Below are 19,273 nucleotides of genomic sequence, written 5' to 3'. Positions count from 1 at the left end.
CGTCAGAATTCTTTTTTATATTTCTCATTAATAGCTGAAACTATGCTAAGAAATCACCGGAAGATTTAAATTTTTTTTGAAGAAAGAAAAACAAAAAAAATTTTTGTTCAAAATGTTTGGGGAAAAAATGTTATTTTTTGGTATTTTGCTCATTAATAGCTGAGACTATGCTCTTAAATCTCTGCAAGTCTCAATTAAAAAACCAAAAAATAAAAATAAAAAAAAGAAGAAAACACAAAATTTGTATTCAAAATGTTTGGAAAAATTTTTTTTTTGTATTTTCCAAAAACGTTACCGTCAGAATTTGTTTCTTATTTTGTTTTATCAATAGCTGAGACCATACTAAAACTCACAGCCATTTAAATTTTTTTTGTTCAAAATGTTTGGGAAAACCTTCTTTTTTGGTATTATCGAAAAACGCCTGCTTCAGAATTTTTTCGTATAGTTTTCGTTAATAGCTGAAACTATGCTCAGAAATCACTGCAAACTTATTAGTAGCATTTCCCGTTGCTCGTATTGAAATATTTAAAGCAAATGAGTGAAAAATGCGGCTCTAGCGAATAATTAATAATAATAATAATTTTAGTATCTCTAGTATGCCCAATGGCAGACACTTCGGCCTAAAAGATCTTTTGTGCCCTACTACATGTTTTAGAAGTAGTTCATATCAGTCCTTTTTACTAGCGCCAATACTATTAAAAGTAATATATCAGCTTCCATTTAACCGAGATATTCCCTGCCTCATGCTGGGAAATGTTTGAAAGTCAAATTTTTTTCCATCTTGCGGACAAATTTCAGAATATCTGCAACAAGGGTATTCTTAATTTCATTCGTCTCCCTTTGAATTGGATAAAGATGTGTAGTCTTGTCTTTGTCAACGCAATACAGTTGCAAAGGATATGCTCTGTGACTTCATTACCCTCCACACAGAGTCTATACTCTGTCTCATTCTTAATAATACTTTTTGAGAGATGGCAATTTAAGTTATAGTGACCTTTTAGAAAACCTACTATTTTCCTGCTACCTGCTTTATGCAAGCTAAGCAATTTCCTATTGTAGATAAATGTTTGATAAAAAATGTCTGGCTTGCCGGATTTCTCTGTGACTTCCCAGTGGTTAATTCTTTGAATATTTTCTCAACTATTTATGCCGCGTTAAGCTTCTGGCCAGTTGGTACCACAGTATGGTTCTGGACTGTGAAAATCTGCTGTCGACTCCGCCCTAGCGAGTTCATCATTAATTTCATTACCTCCGCTCTAGCGAAGCTCGTACGTCCCGCCCGTTCGCAAATCGATTGAAGCGTTGCTATGCTCTTTTATAAGCAGATATTCGGTATTTTACACTGAATTCAAACAACTTTAAACATAATGTAAATTTAAAGACCTATAAGGAATTTTAATCATTTATATCCAATCTACTCACTTAAAGTATGAAAAATAAAATCTATAAAACATTAACAATTAGAAAAAAAAAAATTCCACGCAAAGTAGGCGAATTCAAATGAAATGCCAATCAAATCAGTCAAGCCGGTTGGTCAGCGGCGATTGTGCTTGTCCGAAACTTAAATCTCAATTTGCATATTTAAGCTGCTTCTTCTTACTTTAATATTTCACATGCAAAACAAGTAAGAAGTGTTGTTCTCGTTTTACCACCATACATTTTATAGTCACCCCGAAACAAACAAGAAAAAGATGATGGCATTTTGTTGGTTCTTCGCTGTTGCAATCACCGCCAGCTGCCAACTGGCATCTCAGCATAGTTGAGTTGTATTTGTAATTACAGACAATTCAGCATGTCTTGTAGTTGATAGCCTTGATATTTGCAAAAGAAGTTAACGCAGATGAAGAACAAGAAGAAGAAGAAGAAGAAGAAGAAACAAAACGAAACGTAATGAAACCGAAAGTGTACATCTTCAAGCTAAGCAAAACACGTTGGCTGACAATAATTTTTTCCCTGTTTTTTTAGCTATTTCTAACTACTGGCAGTCAAAGAGTAGCGCGGCTGTAATTAAGCAGCTTACCAAGATTAATGACTATTAAATTTGTTGAAGTCAATAAAATAGGTACATAATAACAATAAAATTGCATGTGCATGTGAATGTGAATATATAATAATTTGCATGCTTTTGCGAAAAATGAAATGTTTAAAGAGAATGACGGTGTGCAAGAAACGTTGGGCGCTTGGACGTCACGTGGCGGATTCCGCATCTATTTGCATTTATAAATAAATATTTGATGGAATATACGAACTTGTTCTGACAAACTTCTTCATCGAAAACGTGATTGAAAAACTATATCATTAAATATGCTGGTCGCTGGAAAATCCCTAAATGAAAATTTTGGAATTCAGTATAAAGTTAAGCCATGCAAGCCATTTTGGGTGGTAAAAATCCGCAGCGCATTTGAATGTCACGTAATCCGATATTGCCATTCATTCTTCGAAAATTTTTTTTAGTTGTAGATTTTGGTACCTATAATAGGAGGCAAACTGAAAAAATTTTGAAAAATATTTGAGAATTTCGAGACTCAATCAATGTTGAAAATTTGGTACAGAGTTCTTTAAAGTGAAATACCTTCGGTTGCTTTCAACATAAAAAAGTAGTAATTTTTTAAGCTTTTAAGAAAAAAATGCCTCTAAAGGCAATTGTTTAAAAAAGTAATATATTTATTTTTTTTTTGTTCAAAATTTTTGGAAATTTTTTCGTTTGTAATTTTTGATGTAATTTTTTGATTAATAACTTTTTTTTATAAAATATACTCTTTCAAATAATTATTTTAGAAAAAAGTATTGCTTTCTAAAGCAATTATTTAAGTAAAAAATAACTTTTTTTTTAAATTTTTGGGAAAAATTTTTTTTTTGTCATTTTTACAAATAATTTTTTTTTTTATTTTTAAGATAAAATATTTTGGGAAACATTTTGAGTGTCTTTATTATTAATAAAGCTTATTTTTTGATTTTTTAAGATAAAATGTGTTTATTAATAAAATAATTATTTTAGAAACCAAGCCCAAAATGCTTTCTAAAGCAATTAAATATAAATTTGTTTGTTCAAAATTTTTGAGAAAAAATGTTTTTTTAATAAAATTTGCTTTTTGTCTAAAATTTTTGGGAAAATTTTGTTTTTTTCATTTATAGTATTATTTTTTCATTAAAATTTTGTTTCAAAAATTTTTGAAAATAAAATTTGACTTTTGAAATAATAAAATTAGAGAGAAAAAGCTTTCTAAAGGCATTTGTTAAGTTTAAAATTTTTTTTTTCAAAATTTTTGGGAAAAAATTTTTTGTAAATTTTAATATTATTTTTTTATTAACAAGGCTTTTTCGAATTTTATAAGATAAATTAGAATAAAGAAAAAATTGCTTTCTAAGGCATTTATTTAAAAAAAATATTTTTTTTCTCCAAATTCTTTTTCTTTTTTGGGAAAATTTAAAAAAAAAAATAGGCTTTTTAAAAAATTATTTTAGAAAAAAAGGAAAAAATGCTTTCTTAAGCAATTATTTAAAAAATATATAATATATATTTGTGTCCAAAAGTATTGGGGAAAAAATGTTTTATTAATAAAAATTGTTTCTTGCCCACTAATTTTGGGAAATGTTTTTTTGGCATTTCAAGTGTTATTTTTTTCAAAAAAATGTTTTGTTTTTTAATTTAATATAACTTTCAAAATAATTGTTTTAGGGCAAAAAGGAAAATCAATGATTTTTAAAGTGTTTGGATTCTCTGGAAATCTGGGCCACTGCTTAAAAATGTGCCATTTTTTGCACTAATCAATTAAATCGTTTATTGATTCGTAATTTAAAAAAATTACAATTAAATAACCATTTGCTTTAAAACTTTTTTCTGCGCTAAAGTAGTAAAAAAAATATCTGGCAAAAGCACTACATCACTTCTGTGCGCCCACTTGCCGCCAAACGCTACACGCATTCAATGTCCAACTACAGAGCAATTTTAATTTACTACTTGCGAGCATAACTCATTTCGTATGCAAATTTTTTCTAATTTTCACAGCAAAGGAAATGTGCAATTTAGTCATTTCTACAACAAATCAGTACTTTTTTAGTTTGTGTTTATTTCTTTGTTTTGCGGCCGCTACAAATTGTCTTCAACAACTTTTTATGCAAAACATGCGCACACCTTTGCACACACACACACCTGCATAGGCATACATATGTTTGCGTACCACTTTATACTTAAAATGCAAATTAGCCCACTTGTAAGCAAAGTGAATTTGTTTCATATCAAAAATGTTTATAACGCGCATTAAGTCACACGCATTACGAGCAGAATGCAAGCGTGCGTGGTGAACGCACGAGCAGGCGGCGGTTGGCTAGGTACGCAGTACGCTTAGTGAGTTAGCAGTCATTAAATGCCGCGCGAAGCTGTCTTGCATGTAAATCAATACTAATTGGGAGTTACCCTTCTATACGTTTTGTGGGAATTAAGTGTGGTGAATTGGATATTTGAGAGCTTATAAAGGATAGATGAGTGTAAAAAAGAGAAATTTTGGTTATGCAATGATAATCGAGTCATATAGCTTCCCATGAGAATATAGACAGAAGCACTGAAGTACTAAAAAAGCATCGAGCAGAAAAACTACTTGCTTCGGGGAAAAAGTATGGAGAATTTACTTGCAAGTGTAGGTATTAAAGAATCACTAATCGTTCTGAGAGGCGTTGCGCCAAAATTGCAACTAGAAGGTATTTAGACATTTTTTCCACCTATATAAGTACTTTTACAATATCGCTTTTAGGGTTACTGCAGGATTTTATAAGCAAACAAAAAAAATTATTTTCAAATTTGTACCACTTAACCACTTAAAAACAAAGGACAGCTTTCTTAGGCGGCACAATTATATCAATTAGTCACTTAATGGATTAGAATACTAATGGTTATTTAACTACAGTAACTGAATGACCAACAAAGATTGGAAGGACGCTACTAAGCAAATATGGCCGCAACAGTCTGTTAACATTAACGCGTTCCTGTTAGTGAATTCTATTAAGCTAAATGGCTGTTAGATGTAAAGAGAGTTCCCCTTAGCAACTACAGGCCAAGCAGCCACGCCATTTATAGAAAAATAAATGCTGAAATCAGCATTCGAGGAACGCATTAAAACAGTGCAAACAAATTTTACGTTTTTGATAACAACAAAAAATGAACTATATAATTCTGAAAGTACATCATGAGTGGTTTATTTTTGTAGAATAAGTACGTCCCAAATCTGTTTTTCACTGGTTTAAATTTCCAAATTTTGGGTAAAGAAATCTATATATCACTTTTAGCAAGAGTTTTCAGTCGATATTTAAGTATTTTTCGAATGTTCTGCAGTATAATGCAACGAGCATTATTTTTGTGGAGCATTTTAACCCCCTAGCTGCCACTTTCACGAGTCAGTTTGGCCATTTTCATGAATCAGTTTGACCACTTTTCTAAGAAAAGTGGAAGAAACCCTTTTTAAAAAGACATTTGAGATCCCTCTTATAAAATGCACTACGAAAATATTTGTCAGAATGAATTAATTATTTTGAATATTGAATTGAGGGGGATTATCGGAGACACAAATGACGTCAATATAAGCATTTACTTGCAGTTGACAAAAGTACTGCAGAAATACCCACTCATTTCTTCCTCATCATATAGAGATTTTTATAACCAATATTTGAAAATCTAATTCGCTGTATAAAAATTGCATGATCTACTCAGGATTTACTTTCAGGATTATATGATCGTCTTTCTGTGTCAAATATGCTTTTGTAAAGTGGTATTATATTTCTTTATACGTCTTTTGGAATTTAAATTGTATACTTTCGAATCTCATTTTCCAAATTGTGTTTCCTTAATTGTCTGCCATTTAGACAGCAACCACAGTAGCCAGTCGTAATTTAAATAAACATTATTACGTAATGCTGACAGCACAAATATCAACAAACAAAAATCAAAAAACAGGCGCCAATAATATGAATTGCATTTTGATGCAATAATGTTGCATGTTGCAACTGAAATACTGAAATAAAAAAAGCAGCTGAAACATATGAATCCATAAAATAAATTCGAAAGGCATATTAAAGCCTATGAGAGGTTGATTTTCAGAGGCAGAAATTGTTATAAACTATTTCTTGTTTTTATTTTTATTTTTGTTTTTGTTTTTGTCGTCGTTAAGCTCATGACAAGACAATGAATTATTGCCATTTAAAAGGAGTTTGAAATGATTCGGAGCAAATCATAGCAAAAGTGGTGAAGCTGAAGTGTGTGATTAGTGGAGATTTGTTGTAAACTACAACGCTACGTACAACAACGTATGCCGGTATGAATACCTATTAATATAGCTTATAAATAGAGTATCTTTATTTATTAGCGATTTAATAAATTTTTGTATGTATGTGCATATGAATGCTTGCTGCAGTTGATTGACGTGTGCTAGGTTTAATTTTTTCTTTTAAATTTCGGTGAGTTGTTCATCTGCTTTACAGCCATTTTCTCTCCTTCACTGCCTAATTATCTCATAACTACTAAGGTTACTTGGCTGGTTATTTCTTTGAACAGACATAATTTTCTTTTTATACGCAGTGGCGCGTAAAGGTCGCCACCATGTTGCGATTGCTGATTGCCACATGACATGCACTAACGCACATGCCCGTGTGTGAGCCCTTGAAGTTGGCTGTGGCGCAGTGCGAGTGCTTTGAGGAGTTACTAAGGCAAATGAATGAGTAAAAAAATTGGGATCGATTTATGATTAGGAAATTGGTTATATGTTGCATATGTATGTGTGTGTGTAACTTGTTTAGTGCACATTGTAAATATTGCTTTATGAATTGACCCATAACGTTTACTTTGCTAAAGCTTTAGCTCTATTTAAGCAAAGTCGAATTGGAGTAATACCAAAAATACAAAAAATTGGAACGGAATTTCGTATGAATCGTATTTTGCCATTGATATGTTAATAAATAGTAATAGTCTCATATTGACTTTGAAAAACTTTTCAAAAAAAAAGCAAAAAAACATAATAATAATAAAAATAATAAAAAAATTATAATTATAAAAATAAATAAAAAAATAGAAAAACCAGTGAATTTATTTGTCTTCACAAGCGTGCCTGTAGAACTGTGCCAAGAAAATTCCTAGGCTGGCTAGATTAGGTTAGGTTGTGGCGGTTGCCCACACTCAGGCTCATAACTCATTGTAATGCCACTTATGAAACTTGTCCTGATCTCCCAAAAAAATCAATGAGAACTCTTCAAAAACTTTTGCAGATCCCCGATTCTCATATTGCTAAGATCTGCCAACTCATTAAAGAATTACCTGCATGAAGTGATGAATCTTCGGCTGGATGGAGTAGAACAGTGGCACCGAAGCTGCAAAATTGTCTTTTCCTCTTTTACATTTAGACAGCTTCTGCAGAAATGTGTCTGCCTATCAGCAACATCACGTTATAAAAGAAATCACTTGCAAAGGATAGTTTATTTTGGCTCAGCAGCGATTCTTCGAGTTTAGCATTGAGAGTCGGCCAAATTTTTCAGCGATTCCGCAGATGGGTTTGTTACACCATCGTTTGGTCACTATTCTTAAAAATTTCTCAAAAATAAGTAGCTTTCATGTTTGTATAGGTATACCTTTGTGATTGCTTCTGTACTTTGATTGTTTTTTAGGAAGTTTGTTGCCAAATCTCGCTACAATTCCGCGCGATGCCGCAATGACGAGGAACTAAACGAGCCAAATTTTATGCGAAATAATTCAGCCGTCCCGCTAAGAGATATGCGGCATTTCATGGCCACCTTGAAGATTGCCGACTGATTTGAACGCCGTCTGCCTGTAAGTCAAATTATTAAATTCAAAGCTATTCTTTTTCCCCCTCATACAGTGACACTCAATCTAAACTGGAGCTTGAATACGAAAGGTAATAAGTCATGTAGGTCTCCCTACGATGAAAGTCGGTTCAACATTACCAAAGAGTTTATTATTAAATATTCATGCAGAGTCTGAAGCGGAACTCTTGGCTTAGATGTACAAACTGGGGATACTTTGGGTTATTTCTTGGGTTCGTAATTTTTCTGTAAAATCATTGAGACGAACGAAAGGTGGGCTGCAAGAGTAGGTATGCTTTGGAATCACTACCATAGATGATCAGATAATGTCTCATAGAGGCTTTGAATGTGAGCTGCCACTTAGTAGTGATAGAACGGTGTTCACGCAACCAGACTAGCTAGGACTGTGGCAATTTCATGCCACTCACTGCAGCTGTAACTGCCTAGTTCGGGAATACAATGGCGAATTGTGTAGGCCGAAATTAGGGGTTTGTGCAAAACCTAATTTAGTAATTTAACAGAGACAAATTCCATGTATTTGCATTTTTATTTATTTATTTATAAAAATGACAATCTGTATTCTAGCATTTATTTAAGTTGTTCGTTAGTAAGAACGCTATGTATGAACTTACATGCCTACATATATACATATAAACATGAGTAGTACATATTTCAGTATCATAATCTTGAAATAGAGGCAACTAGCCGCACCTCTCAATTCGCTTCGTTTTTATTTCATTAGAGCTAAATATATAAGCTTACTCACAATAAACTAAAATGGCAATTTACGGTAAATATGAAAGTGTTTATTACTTTGAATATACCTCAATGGACTTCTTTGCCTCATTTTCACATTAATTTTAATTTTATTACACTCATTGCCTTCGCTGGTCTATTTGTGTGCAGCACGTTTCCGTCTGTGGCAAAATGTGGTAAATTCACATGGTTAAGCACGTGAAGATTTGTTTACATACGTACATGTGTAAAAAACAGTGTATACAAATGGAAAAAAACAGTGTATGTATATGGAACGAATTATAAGCTAAGCAAAATATTTAATTACGTGGATAAATTGGTTTACTTGGATTTGTTTGTTCAATGGCAAAAGATGTGAGATTATGATAAGCAAATAAAAATTAAATATCCTGAAGCCAAGGTGATTGATGTGAGCCAACTGCGGCTGGGGAAGGGTTAGAGTTAGCAAAGCGGAAGTGCGATGGATGAATGGGAGAATGGAACTAAAGTGAGAGAGTGGTTGGCTGATTAAGTTATACGCTGGCATTTTTAATATTTTTTGTTAGTTTATTTATTACCTTTTATTTTACATATTTTATTTTTTATATTTTATTTTTTATCTCATGTCTTATATCTTATATCTTATATCTTGTATCTTATATCTTATATCTTATATCTTATATCTTATATCTTATATCTTATATCTTATATCTTATATCTTATATCTTATATCTTATATCTTATATCTTATATCTTATATCTTATATCTTATATCTTATATCTTATATCTTATATCTTATATCTTATATCTTATATCTTATATCTTATATCTTATATCTTATATCTTATATCTTATATCTTATATCTTATATCTTATATCTTATATCTTATATCTTATATCTTATATCTTATATCTTATATCTTATATCTTATATCTTATATCTTATATCTTATATCTTATATCTTATATCTTATATCTTATATCTTATATCTCATACCTTAAAAATACCCACCACCACCATCATCATAATCATAACAGCCAAGTAAACAGAGATTTAACGAAATACTTAAGTAGCGAACCTGGCGGTAGGGTGTTAAGTGTTGCGCGAGAAAAATTATGGTGGTGACCAAACCAATGTAATGCAATAATACGTATAACCTACAATGGTCGACGACTGGCTAAGGTTGCGGTATTCAAAAAAAAAAAAAAAAAATATTCCAGCAAAGATAAACTATTACAAAAATGCTGCAAAAATTATTATAAAGCAAAGCAAATGAAAAACCAAATATCTTGCAAAACCGAGCTGATAGAAAGAGGAACAAAAAAAAAACATGAATTTATGTATGAAAAAGCTACAAGTCGCAGATATGTTGCAAGGTTACCGTCAGTACAATGAAGTAATGGGAGATGAAATGAGGCGGAATGAAGTGAAGCGAAGCCGAGCGACTTGATATGAGATCAGCGGGGATATGTAAAGCGGTAGTCAGTCAGTCAACCTCTCAACAGCATAAAAAAATGAATTGAATGAGTGAGCAAAATGACCACAATATTCGCACGTAACAAATGTGTGGCAGCCACAGCCTCAGACCCAGTCACAGTCACCTCAATGAAATCGCAATGAATTGTGTGACACTTTGCGAGCCGTAAAAAATGCTAATTGCATATTGTTTAATAGCAAATATTTAAAAACAAAATGCGCCAAGAAAAAAAAATGAATAGAAAAAAAAAACAATAAACTCAAACACATTTATTAAGCTCGTATATAATTAGCTGAAATTATGGCAGCCAACCAGTTCGTGCAACAATTGCTGGAAGTGAGCAATTTACGCAAAGCAAATTTCGAGCAGCAAAAAAATGTAAAAAAAGCGCAGTCTCTTTTCCAACCTACAAAGTACGAGATATGTATGTATGCGTGTGTGTGGAAATTATTTTACTTGTTCGCACATGAAATATGATCAACCAAAGTGTAGTTATAAGAAATTTAAAATATTTGCTTCAAAACATAGAAGAATTAATAACAATAAGTATGTCTGTACTAAAGCAGCAAAAAGTTGGCAAAAAACAAAAACAAAAAAAAATATTAAAATAAGTGTACGGCAATTTGGTCAAGGTGTTGCCGAACTAGCTCTAATGGCACAACATTTTTGCTTCGTTTTCTTGGTTTTTTTTTTTGGTGTTTGTTATCACATTTCTGCTACATATTTTGCACAATTTTCTTTTGTTACTTATTTTGCTGCGCATACGTTTGCTTGATGGTCAGTAACCCACAACATATTCGCTTGTTTGCTGTATGTGCAATGCGGTGGACAAATATGTATGAAATTTTGTTTTGACCGCCTCTGGGGTCATGGTAATGACAGTGGCTCTGTCACTGACGTTGGCGTTAGCTTGAAATTTCTATACTTCTTTTTGTAATTTTAATTGGGCAATTGAGCATAAATGTTAGTGTATAAGTCAAGTGCAGGAACAGCAGCGAAAATGTGGTAATTATTTGTTTTTTTTTGAAATTTATGAATTGAAAAAAATTTCATTAAGAAGATTGCATTAACAAATGCTGGTAAAAGACGTATATATATTGGTCTGAAATTTCTTGGCCCTTATTTGCTAATTATAAAAATTTTAAAATATGTGCTTTGAATGAAAAAAAAATATTAAGAAATTTGTGAGGAAGAAAGTGTTGAAAAAACTTTCATTTTCTAGAAATTTCGAAAACTTTTTATGTGAATTTTTTTAAGGATTTCAACAGGTAAGTAGGAGGGGGGGGGCAAGGGTTTGCACTTTCAAAAAATCGATTTTTTTGTCTTATCTTATGGTTTAACATTTCAAGAATATATTCCCAAAATTTTAAGCCGATCTGAGGAAAACTTTTGGAGTTATTGTCCAATTAGTCTCGCGTCTTAGCTCTGGCAGTGAGTGTTCGGGAAGACAGCGCGGCTGACAAGTAGGCAAACGCGTTTTCCTCAAAGTTTGAAAGTCGGTGATCACTGCCATTTACAAACTACTTGACCGATTCATTCCAAACTTGGTACACATTTTCTTCCTATAAAATGCCTCCCCCCAACGTTTAGTTTATATTTTTTGTTTTGTCATAAAGGGGGTTTCCCGCCCACAAAATGACGAACATTTTCGTTGAAAATAGAAGTTTTCACTTTAGACCGCCACCAAAAATTGGTTTTGATTTCAGATAATATAATTTCCGACCGAGATACAGTGATCACTGCATAATGTTTTTTTTAAGACTTTCCCGGACATGGTCTGTCACTGGCTTATTTTTAAGTATTTCCGCATGAATATTACAGAATATAGTTAAAAGTATGCTTAATCATGTGCAAAAGGTTTTAATAAATTTGCTCAATCCATATTTAAGAAAAAAATTCCCAAAAATAGTGTTTTTCCGCTGAAACCCTTAAAATAATTTCAATTAGAAAAGTAATTTACTACCAATCTAAAATTTTCCCTTTTTGTTCATTTTAAAAAATTCGAAATTCTTTCAATATAATAAAAACATATAATTTGCAAGAAATTTGAAAATTGTTTGAAAATTTCTTGCTTTTCTTTTAGTAATTTTCTTTGAGTAGCTGCAGGGATCACAAAACAAATTTTGTTTTTAATTAAATTAATTTTTTTTTCTAAATTTGTTTTTAACTGAAATTTTATTTCTGTTTAAAAAAATTTTTTTTCGACAATTTTTTTATTGCCAGAAATTTCGTAAAAATTTGTCGGATTGACCAGATGAATAATTTAAATACAGCAAGTACCGAGAAAATATGTTAAGTTAATTGGTTTGCGAAAGTTAAAATTTCTTTAAAAAATAATATATTTCCATTTAAAAATTTTCTTTAAAGTTGGAAATTCACATATTTAAAATTTGCAATGAAGTTATGGAGAAAAACAAATATTATAAATGAAATTTAATATGTAAAAGTTCTGGATATAAATATAAATTTTTTTTGCTTTTACACACTGATAGTAAGTCATCCAATTTGGTTTTTGACTAACTTTTTTAATAAATTAAAAAAAAAATGCTTTATGCTGATGACATTCTTTATTCTATCCAATCTAATCCACTTCACTGCTTGTCTGCTTGTATATAGCAGCTGCCTAGTTCCCAAGTGTCAAATTGCAAAAATTATGAACCTTACGATGAGATGATTAATTTTGTGCCACTTTGTAAATCCAATAAACATAAGTAAATGATCAATTAAAAAAAAATTTCCAATATAGGATTTTTCTTTTCTTATACAACTTAACATTCTCTCTTAACCCCTTTCTGACATTTTTAGACTTTTTCATAAAGACGAATAAAAAATAATAACTCAAAAGTATGCCTTAAATTCAAAAAAACTCAGTTATACTGCATGGCGTGCATATTTTTTTTCAGATTTCCTTGAAATATAATCTTTGCTTGTCACTTTTAATTGCTGTACGAGTTATCTAAGATTTTCGTTTTTTCTTCAAAATTTTTCATTATTTATCTCTACTAATTATATCAATGACCTTTTGTCTCTGCGCTCACATCGCACAAATAATTAGAGCGACAGGCTGAAAAACATTTACAAATGCCAACAAACAACCAATGCGAGCATAATTATGTGCACAGAAATGTTTTAATTTACGAAATATCAGATAGCTATGTGTTTGTTGTAATGCCACTGCTGCAAACCAAAGCTTTGTCGAACTGCTGTCAGACCAGCATCATTAAAAGCGATCAAGCCACCAAGTGCTGGCCGACACATCCCACATACATACATATGTGTATGGACATGCATATGTACATGTATGTTTGCATAGAAATTCATATACAGACACACATTCATATTTTTGTTGCTCTTGTTTTGTTCGCAATTAAAGCGAGGAGCTATGTGTGTATGTCGCAATGTCGGCGAGCGTGCGTTTTGTTTAGCTGGCTTTATTGATTAGAAGTTGGGGAATGATGCAAGTTCATTGAGTTAAGCTACTGAGAATTTTTTTTTAAATATATAAATATATAAACAAAAGTGAAATGCAATTCTGCGGGTAAATATGTATTTGCTTTGTAGTGGTAAAAATAACTATACTTTTATGTTTTTATACGAGTACACTAAATGAGAAATATTTGGAAAATTTAATTTTTTTAGTTCTGCTATTTTTCGGTTCCGGCGTCTTTCTCAACCGCATCGTGCTTGATTAAGTAATTCAGGACTGTAGTGCTGACATTCGCACTCTTGGGATAATTAATTTAGATTTAATGAAACAATTCTAGAAATGAGAAGGTGAGAAGATAGTCAGAGGGTTCATTGATGGCCCCAAATGGACACTAGGCCTCAGCGTCAATTGGATTGATAAAGCATCGCATTTAATTCTACTGCAATCCCATCATCCCATCACCAGCAATTAAGTCAAGGATGGCGTAGCATATTAGGCTATAGAATCACCAAACTCATATGTACCCAAAACAAGTTTAAGAAAATTTCTGATCTGTTACGTAGGGCAGGCCTGGCGGTGCGAAGCTCGTTGACATTCTTAATTAACATTCACCTATTGGCACTCATGCCAGAAAGCAAGACATACATATCTCACAATGATATTGAGAAGCTGTTTGGCTGGAAATGTACAACTGAGACCGTTTTTATGTGCAACCCATCTTCATTGAGGAAATGAGGGTGCATTATGAGAGCGTTTGAACACAATCTTCTCGAACTTCAACTTGACTTTTCCAATAAAATGAATTAATTTGAGAAGCGAGCTACTGTTTTTCTACTTTTCAAAATAAGAATAATACTTTTTGAAGATTTGAAAATTTAGTGTGTTTAGATATTTTGTGCCTACAGACCCGCTTCTTTGTTTATCAATTTCTTTCTTCGGCTGAATTTTTCTAATTTTATTGTTTGTGATTTTTCAAGGCATTTTGTGCCTTTGGAATTTTTGAAAAAGTTTTTCTTTATAATTTTTATTTTATGGCATTTTCGTTAAAATTTTTAAAACAATTTTGTGTAAGAATTTCTTTATTTGGTTGACTTTTTTAAATTTTATTGTTTGTTATTTTTCAAGACCTCTTATGCCTTTGGAATTCTCGAAAAAGTTTTTATTTTAATTCTTATTTGTATACAGGTTCCGTAAACAAATTTTGAATTAATTTTTTTTTCTAACTTGCAAATTGAGTTTTCTTTTTGATTTTCTGTACTATTTTTAACTATCATAATTTTTTAAAGGGGTGTTTCCCCCTTTGTTAAAATTTTTAAATACAGTTTGTTTTTATTTTCTAAAATATTTCGTAATACTAGACATTTTCAAAAGCTTTTACTTCTTATATCATTTTTTAAGCTTTTTTCGTTTTGTTAAAATTGTAAAATTTATTTTTCTATCTGAAATAACAGAATTTTTGAAACATTGTTTCTTTGGCTGAACTTTTTTGACTTGATTTTTTTGTGATTTTCTAAGGCTTTCCAGAGGCCTTTGCAATATTTGAAGATTTTTCATTTTAATATGTGTATAGTTTTTATTAAACTAAATTTTTTACCTACTATTTATTAAAATTTTTAAATTTATTTTTCATTTTGATTTCCTGTATTATTTTTACTAGTTGAATTTTTGAAATTTTTTTCAATATTTATTTTTGCAAAATGACGTAAAGGGGATTACATGTCGGATTTGGATGTTTAATTTTGTGCCACCTTGTACAAGTATTCAATTTTTTCTAAACCAACTTAAATGCTTTTGATTTTCTGAGGCATTTTACACCTTAAAGGTTTTTAAATTGTGATTTTAAATATCAATTTAAATTTGCACTTTTTGCAATATTGAAATTATCTTAAAACTCAAAGTAAAAATTAGCTCTAGTTACAATTTTTTTTAATTTTTTCAATGAGTTCAATGAACTTCTAACATTATTAAGAAATTTTGTGAATACGGCGCTTTATGTTGCTATGCAAGCCTTATTAATTTTTATTTGTGTGCTATTTATTTTCTATACTTTTATTTATTTACTTTAAAAGTTTCAAGAATCTTTGTTATGCATGTTTCAAGTCAAAAACAAAAGCATTGCTTTGTTGCTTTTGCACTTTGTTAGGCTTCTTATTTGCTGTCTTATATTTGCAGTTTTTGCTACCATTTTTTCACGATTCTTGTGTGTTATATTTTGCTTTATAAATTTTCAGCCATTTTTGCTTCCAATTTTAATTCTTAAATTTTTATATGTTTTCCAGTTACAAACTCCACTCTAACGAGCAATATATGTTTGTATGTATCTAAACAATTAACGTCCTATTAGATGAAGTAAATAACGACTGAGAAATAAATGTGCATTACAAAATCAGTGTCGCTACAAGTCTACCGAAGCACAGTAACAAAAAATTCGTAACACATGTAAAACTACAAAAATTAAAACAATACATTGTTTTATTTATTTTTGGTTGTTCAAGTTACCTTGCGGCGAAATTAGTAAGCCAAACAAATCAATTTGCTAACACCGCACCAGTGAAACACCAGCTTGAATTAGCACAGGTTTATTGCTCAAGTCTTTTGTTTGATTTTCAGCAACTTCTTGGGCAGTACACACTTGCCTTATGCCTATTGCATATGATTATTAGTGTATGAGTGCGGGGTTTAGTATTTAGAGTATTAATTTCTTACATAAATGTTTTTTTTTGTTCATTTAATAATAAAGATTTCAGCTACAAATGTGTGGAGCTTGTGGGCTCCAAGTTAGTAGGAGTTTACAATAATTTGAACAGCAGGTTTTTGGAAACTGCGGGCTGTCTCCTATTTTTACATCATTATTAATGAAGATTTTGACTTTTCAGAGGTCATTCATTTAAGTTTTTGTAAATAATCAATCAATAGTCATATTTCGGTAACCACTTTCAGTTTTCAATTTAATTGTTTGCTGGCTATGCTAAGTAACTAGGAAGTGGTATTGCTCTTTCCTATTTGGGGTTTCAGAAGGCAAGAAAAAAATATGGCATTGAATCTGCTGGTTTATTCAGTTGTGTACTAAACTATCTCTTTTACTATTGCTTATATATGTTACTCCTCCCCCGAATTTATTATCAAATCACCACCTAGTGAATTATTCACTTTTTAATTGAAATTAGTTTTTTGTTTTTATGAGGGCTATAAATAACTTAGTTCTGAAACTCTCTTTAAAAACCTCTCGTGATTTTTTTGATTAAGAATCTTAATTTATCCCATATATTATATTTCTTAAAATACCACTATTTGTCTCTTATTCCTGCGGTTTATACAGAAATTTGTTTCGCACTTACCATTATTAAATCACCAGTCTCCAAGTGACGGCGCATCAATATGGCCGCCATGTTGGTCTCGTCTTGGTAGACTTGACCAATTTGATCGCTGGATTGAGCATCCTGAAATGAGACAAACAAAAAAATTTTTTTTGTAGTTATAGTTAAATTCAAGAATTATTTAAAACTGTACGTAACTAAAAGGTATGTAAATATCGTAAATAATATTAAAATTGAATAATTAAAGTTTTTATATTCCTAGCCAACAGGAATTTTTATATTCGCGAACACATATAAACTAAAGGGTTTTCCAATAACAGGTGTATCTATCGCTATCGAGAGATGATTAACGATTTTTATGACCGGAATTGGATGGTATTGATCTGGACAGCGTTTGTTTCCAACAAGACGGCACTACGTGTCACACAAGCAACGAAATCATTGACCTTTTATGGGAAAAGTTTCCGGACCATGTTATCTCTCGAAGAGGTGATCACTATTGGCCACCGAGATCTTGTGATTTAACACCTTGTGGCTTTTTTCTTTCGGGCCACGTGAAAGAGAAAGTCTACGTCAACAGCCCAGGGTCGATTCAAGACCTCACAGATAGAGTTCGTGAGGCTATCGAGGACATAGGACAGCCACTTTGCAATTTGGTTATGGAAAATTTCATGAAAAGGATATTGTCCTGTAAGCGTGGTCGTGGTGGTCATTTGTCTGATGTTATTTTCCACTATTAACGGCATACCTTCCTCTTTATAATGAAACAAACATCTGATCTTTTATATTAAAAAATAGCTTTTTTCTTTGAACATCAAAATAACACCTCTTATTAAAAACCCTTTGGAGTATATTCCCTGGCTACTAAGATGTAATCCAATCTATAATACCTTATGAGATTTCCTGTGATGATTCTTAGAATATTTTTCATTTAATTTCTTTAAATCGCTTTAGGTTAAAGCTGCCTATCATTGACTTTGATTGCAATAAACCCAATAGATTGTCTCAGTATTCTGTTCTTTGTTTTTTAATACATTATGAATATGAGAGAGCTACTATTTACTAGACCACAAAATCACCTGGGCCCATAAATGGGGAGGCCACCCCTTTCCTGGCTAAATTACCTCCCATTTTGTTCCCAATTATTTCTTTATATCCTAGAACCCGTAGAATATACTCGTACAACTGATTGTAGTGGCCTAAGAATTCCAGCACGAGCTTTGATGCAGTAAAATGACGGACAGTAATGACAGCAGTAAGTAATAGTTTCTGGATCTACTTTGTCGTAGCAGATTCTGCAAAAGCTATTCGAGGGACTTTTAGTCATTTAGCTTGACTTTCTTTGAGAATGTATGTTTTTCCGATTCCTGCCCCATTCTCATGTTCCATTCTGACCATATAGGATCCTGTGTTGTAGATACCAATACATTTTTCCTTCGCTTACACTTCTTTTAGGAGAACTGGAGAGCCTAATTCTCAAATTGTAGGAAACTACGGGGTCGTTTAACCTCTTACAGGCCAGTGAAAGTGGCGTGAAAGTAGCTTTAATTAGCAAGCTGGTCCTACCTTCTCGGTGCCTAGTACGTTACAGTGTGCCAGTACCCACAATATTTATTTAAAAATCGGACTGCTCGAACTGATCAGCGGCAGTGTTAAAGGGTAATCAGCATTTTGTTGCTGATGCTGAATTGATCATGACAAAGGCAAGTGTCGTGAGGACAACTTGGCCGTCTAAGAAAATGCAGATTTTTATGTTGTAACAACAGTTAGTAGAGCCTCAATTAAGAAGAAGAAGAACAACAGTAGCTAGCTGTAGGCCGCTAACAGTCTCATCCCTTGCTACTGGTTCGACTTCGAATAAGCTGCAGTGTTCTGGAAGGCGATATGATGCTTATATCTCTTATTGTTTGGATCTGTAGACTTTTCAATTGATTTTCTCCTTAACTTAGATTCATAGAAACTAGACGTTGGATCCCCGAATTTCTTCGCTCCTTTACTCTCTAATGGGTATACTTTTTAATACTAAGAGAAAATACATGAAGTGGTACATTGTGTAGAACAAATGGTAGGAAAGGCCCTTCAATGAAATAATGTGTGCTAATTTAAGGATAACTTTTGAGAATGTAGTTTTTAACTTTTTCAAAATTTGGGATTTTAGGAAACTAAAAAAAATTATTTGAAGCTTCTGCTGCTTTATGGCATATCTTAAGCCATTCAATTATTGAAAAATATTCAATAAGTTTGCACACCAAATATCTACCTACCATATAATTGTTGCTAAAATACCAAAGATGAAGTTATTGAAAAGTTGTTAAAGAAATAAGAATTTTATTGATTTTTGGTCCGACTCCTTGACAGCTAGCTTGTCTCAAATAAATAATTTTTCGCAATAAATGTAAAAACAGATTAAATAAAAAACCTAAAAAAAAATTGTTTTACTTAGAATTTCAATTTACAATTTATTTTTTACGCATTACATTTTTAACTTTTATTTTTTTGTAATAGTTTAGAC

General features: G+C 31.7%; 1 protein-coding gene across 6 annotated transcripts in view; it reads right to left on the bottom strand.

The window, feature by feature from the left end:
• LOC129243634 (A disintegrin and metalloproteinase with thrombospondin motifs like) overlaps window positions 1–19,273 on the bottom strand; it is a 236,910-nt gene that overhangs the window by 97,348 nt on the left and 120,289 nt on the right. For all 6 annotated transcript variants that reach the window (XM_054880807.1, XM_054880809.1, XM_054880806.1 and 3 more), the window contains exon 5: window positions 16,783–16,884. In XM_054880807.1, the coding sequence (XP_054736782.1) occupies window positions 16,783–16,884 (102 nt within the window). The remainder of the gene's footprint in view (window positions 1–16,782; window positions 16,885–19,273) is intronic.

The sequence above is a fragment of the Anastrepha obliqua genome, chromosome 4 (assembly GCF_027943255.1).
Source record: "Anastrepha obliqua isolate idAnaObli1 chromosome 4, idAnaObli1_1.0, whole genome shotgun sequence".
NCBI classification, from domain to species: domain Eukaryota; kingdom Metazoa; phylum Arthropoda; class Insecta; order Diptera; family Tephritidae; genus Anastrepha; species Anastrepha obliqua.
Note: the sequence above shows the minus strand (reverse complement) of the source record. Positions and strands in the feature narration are given on the sequence as shown.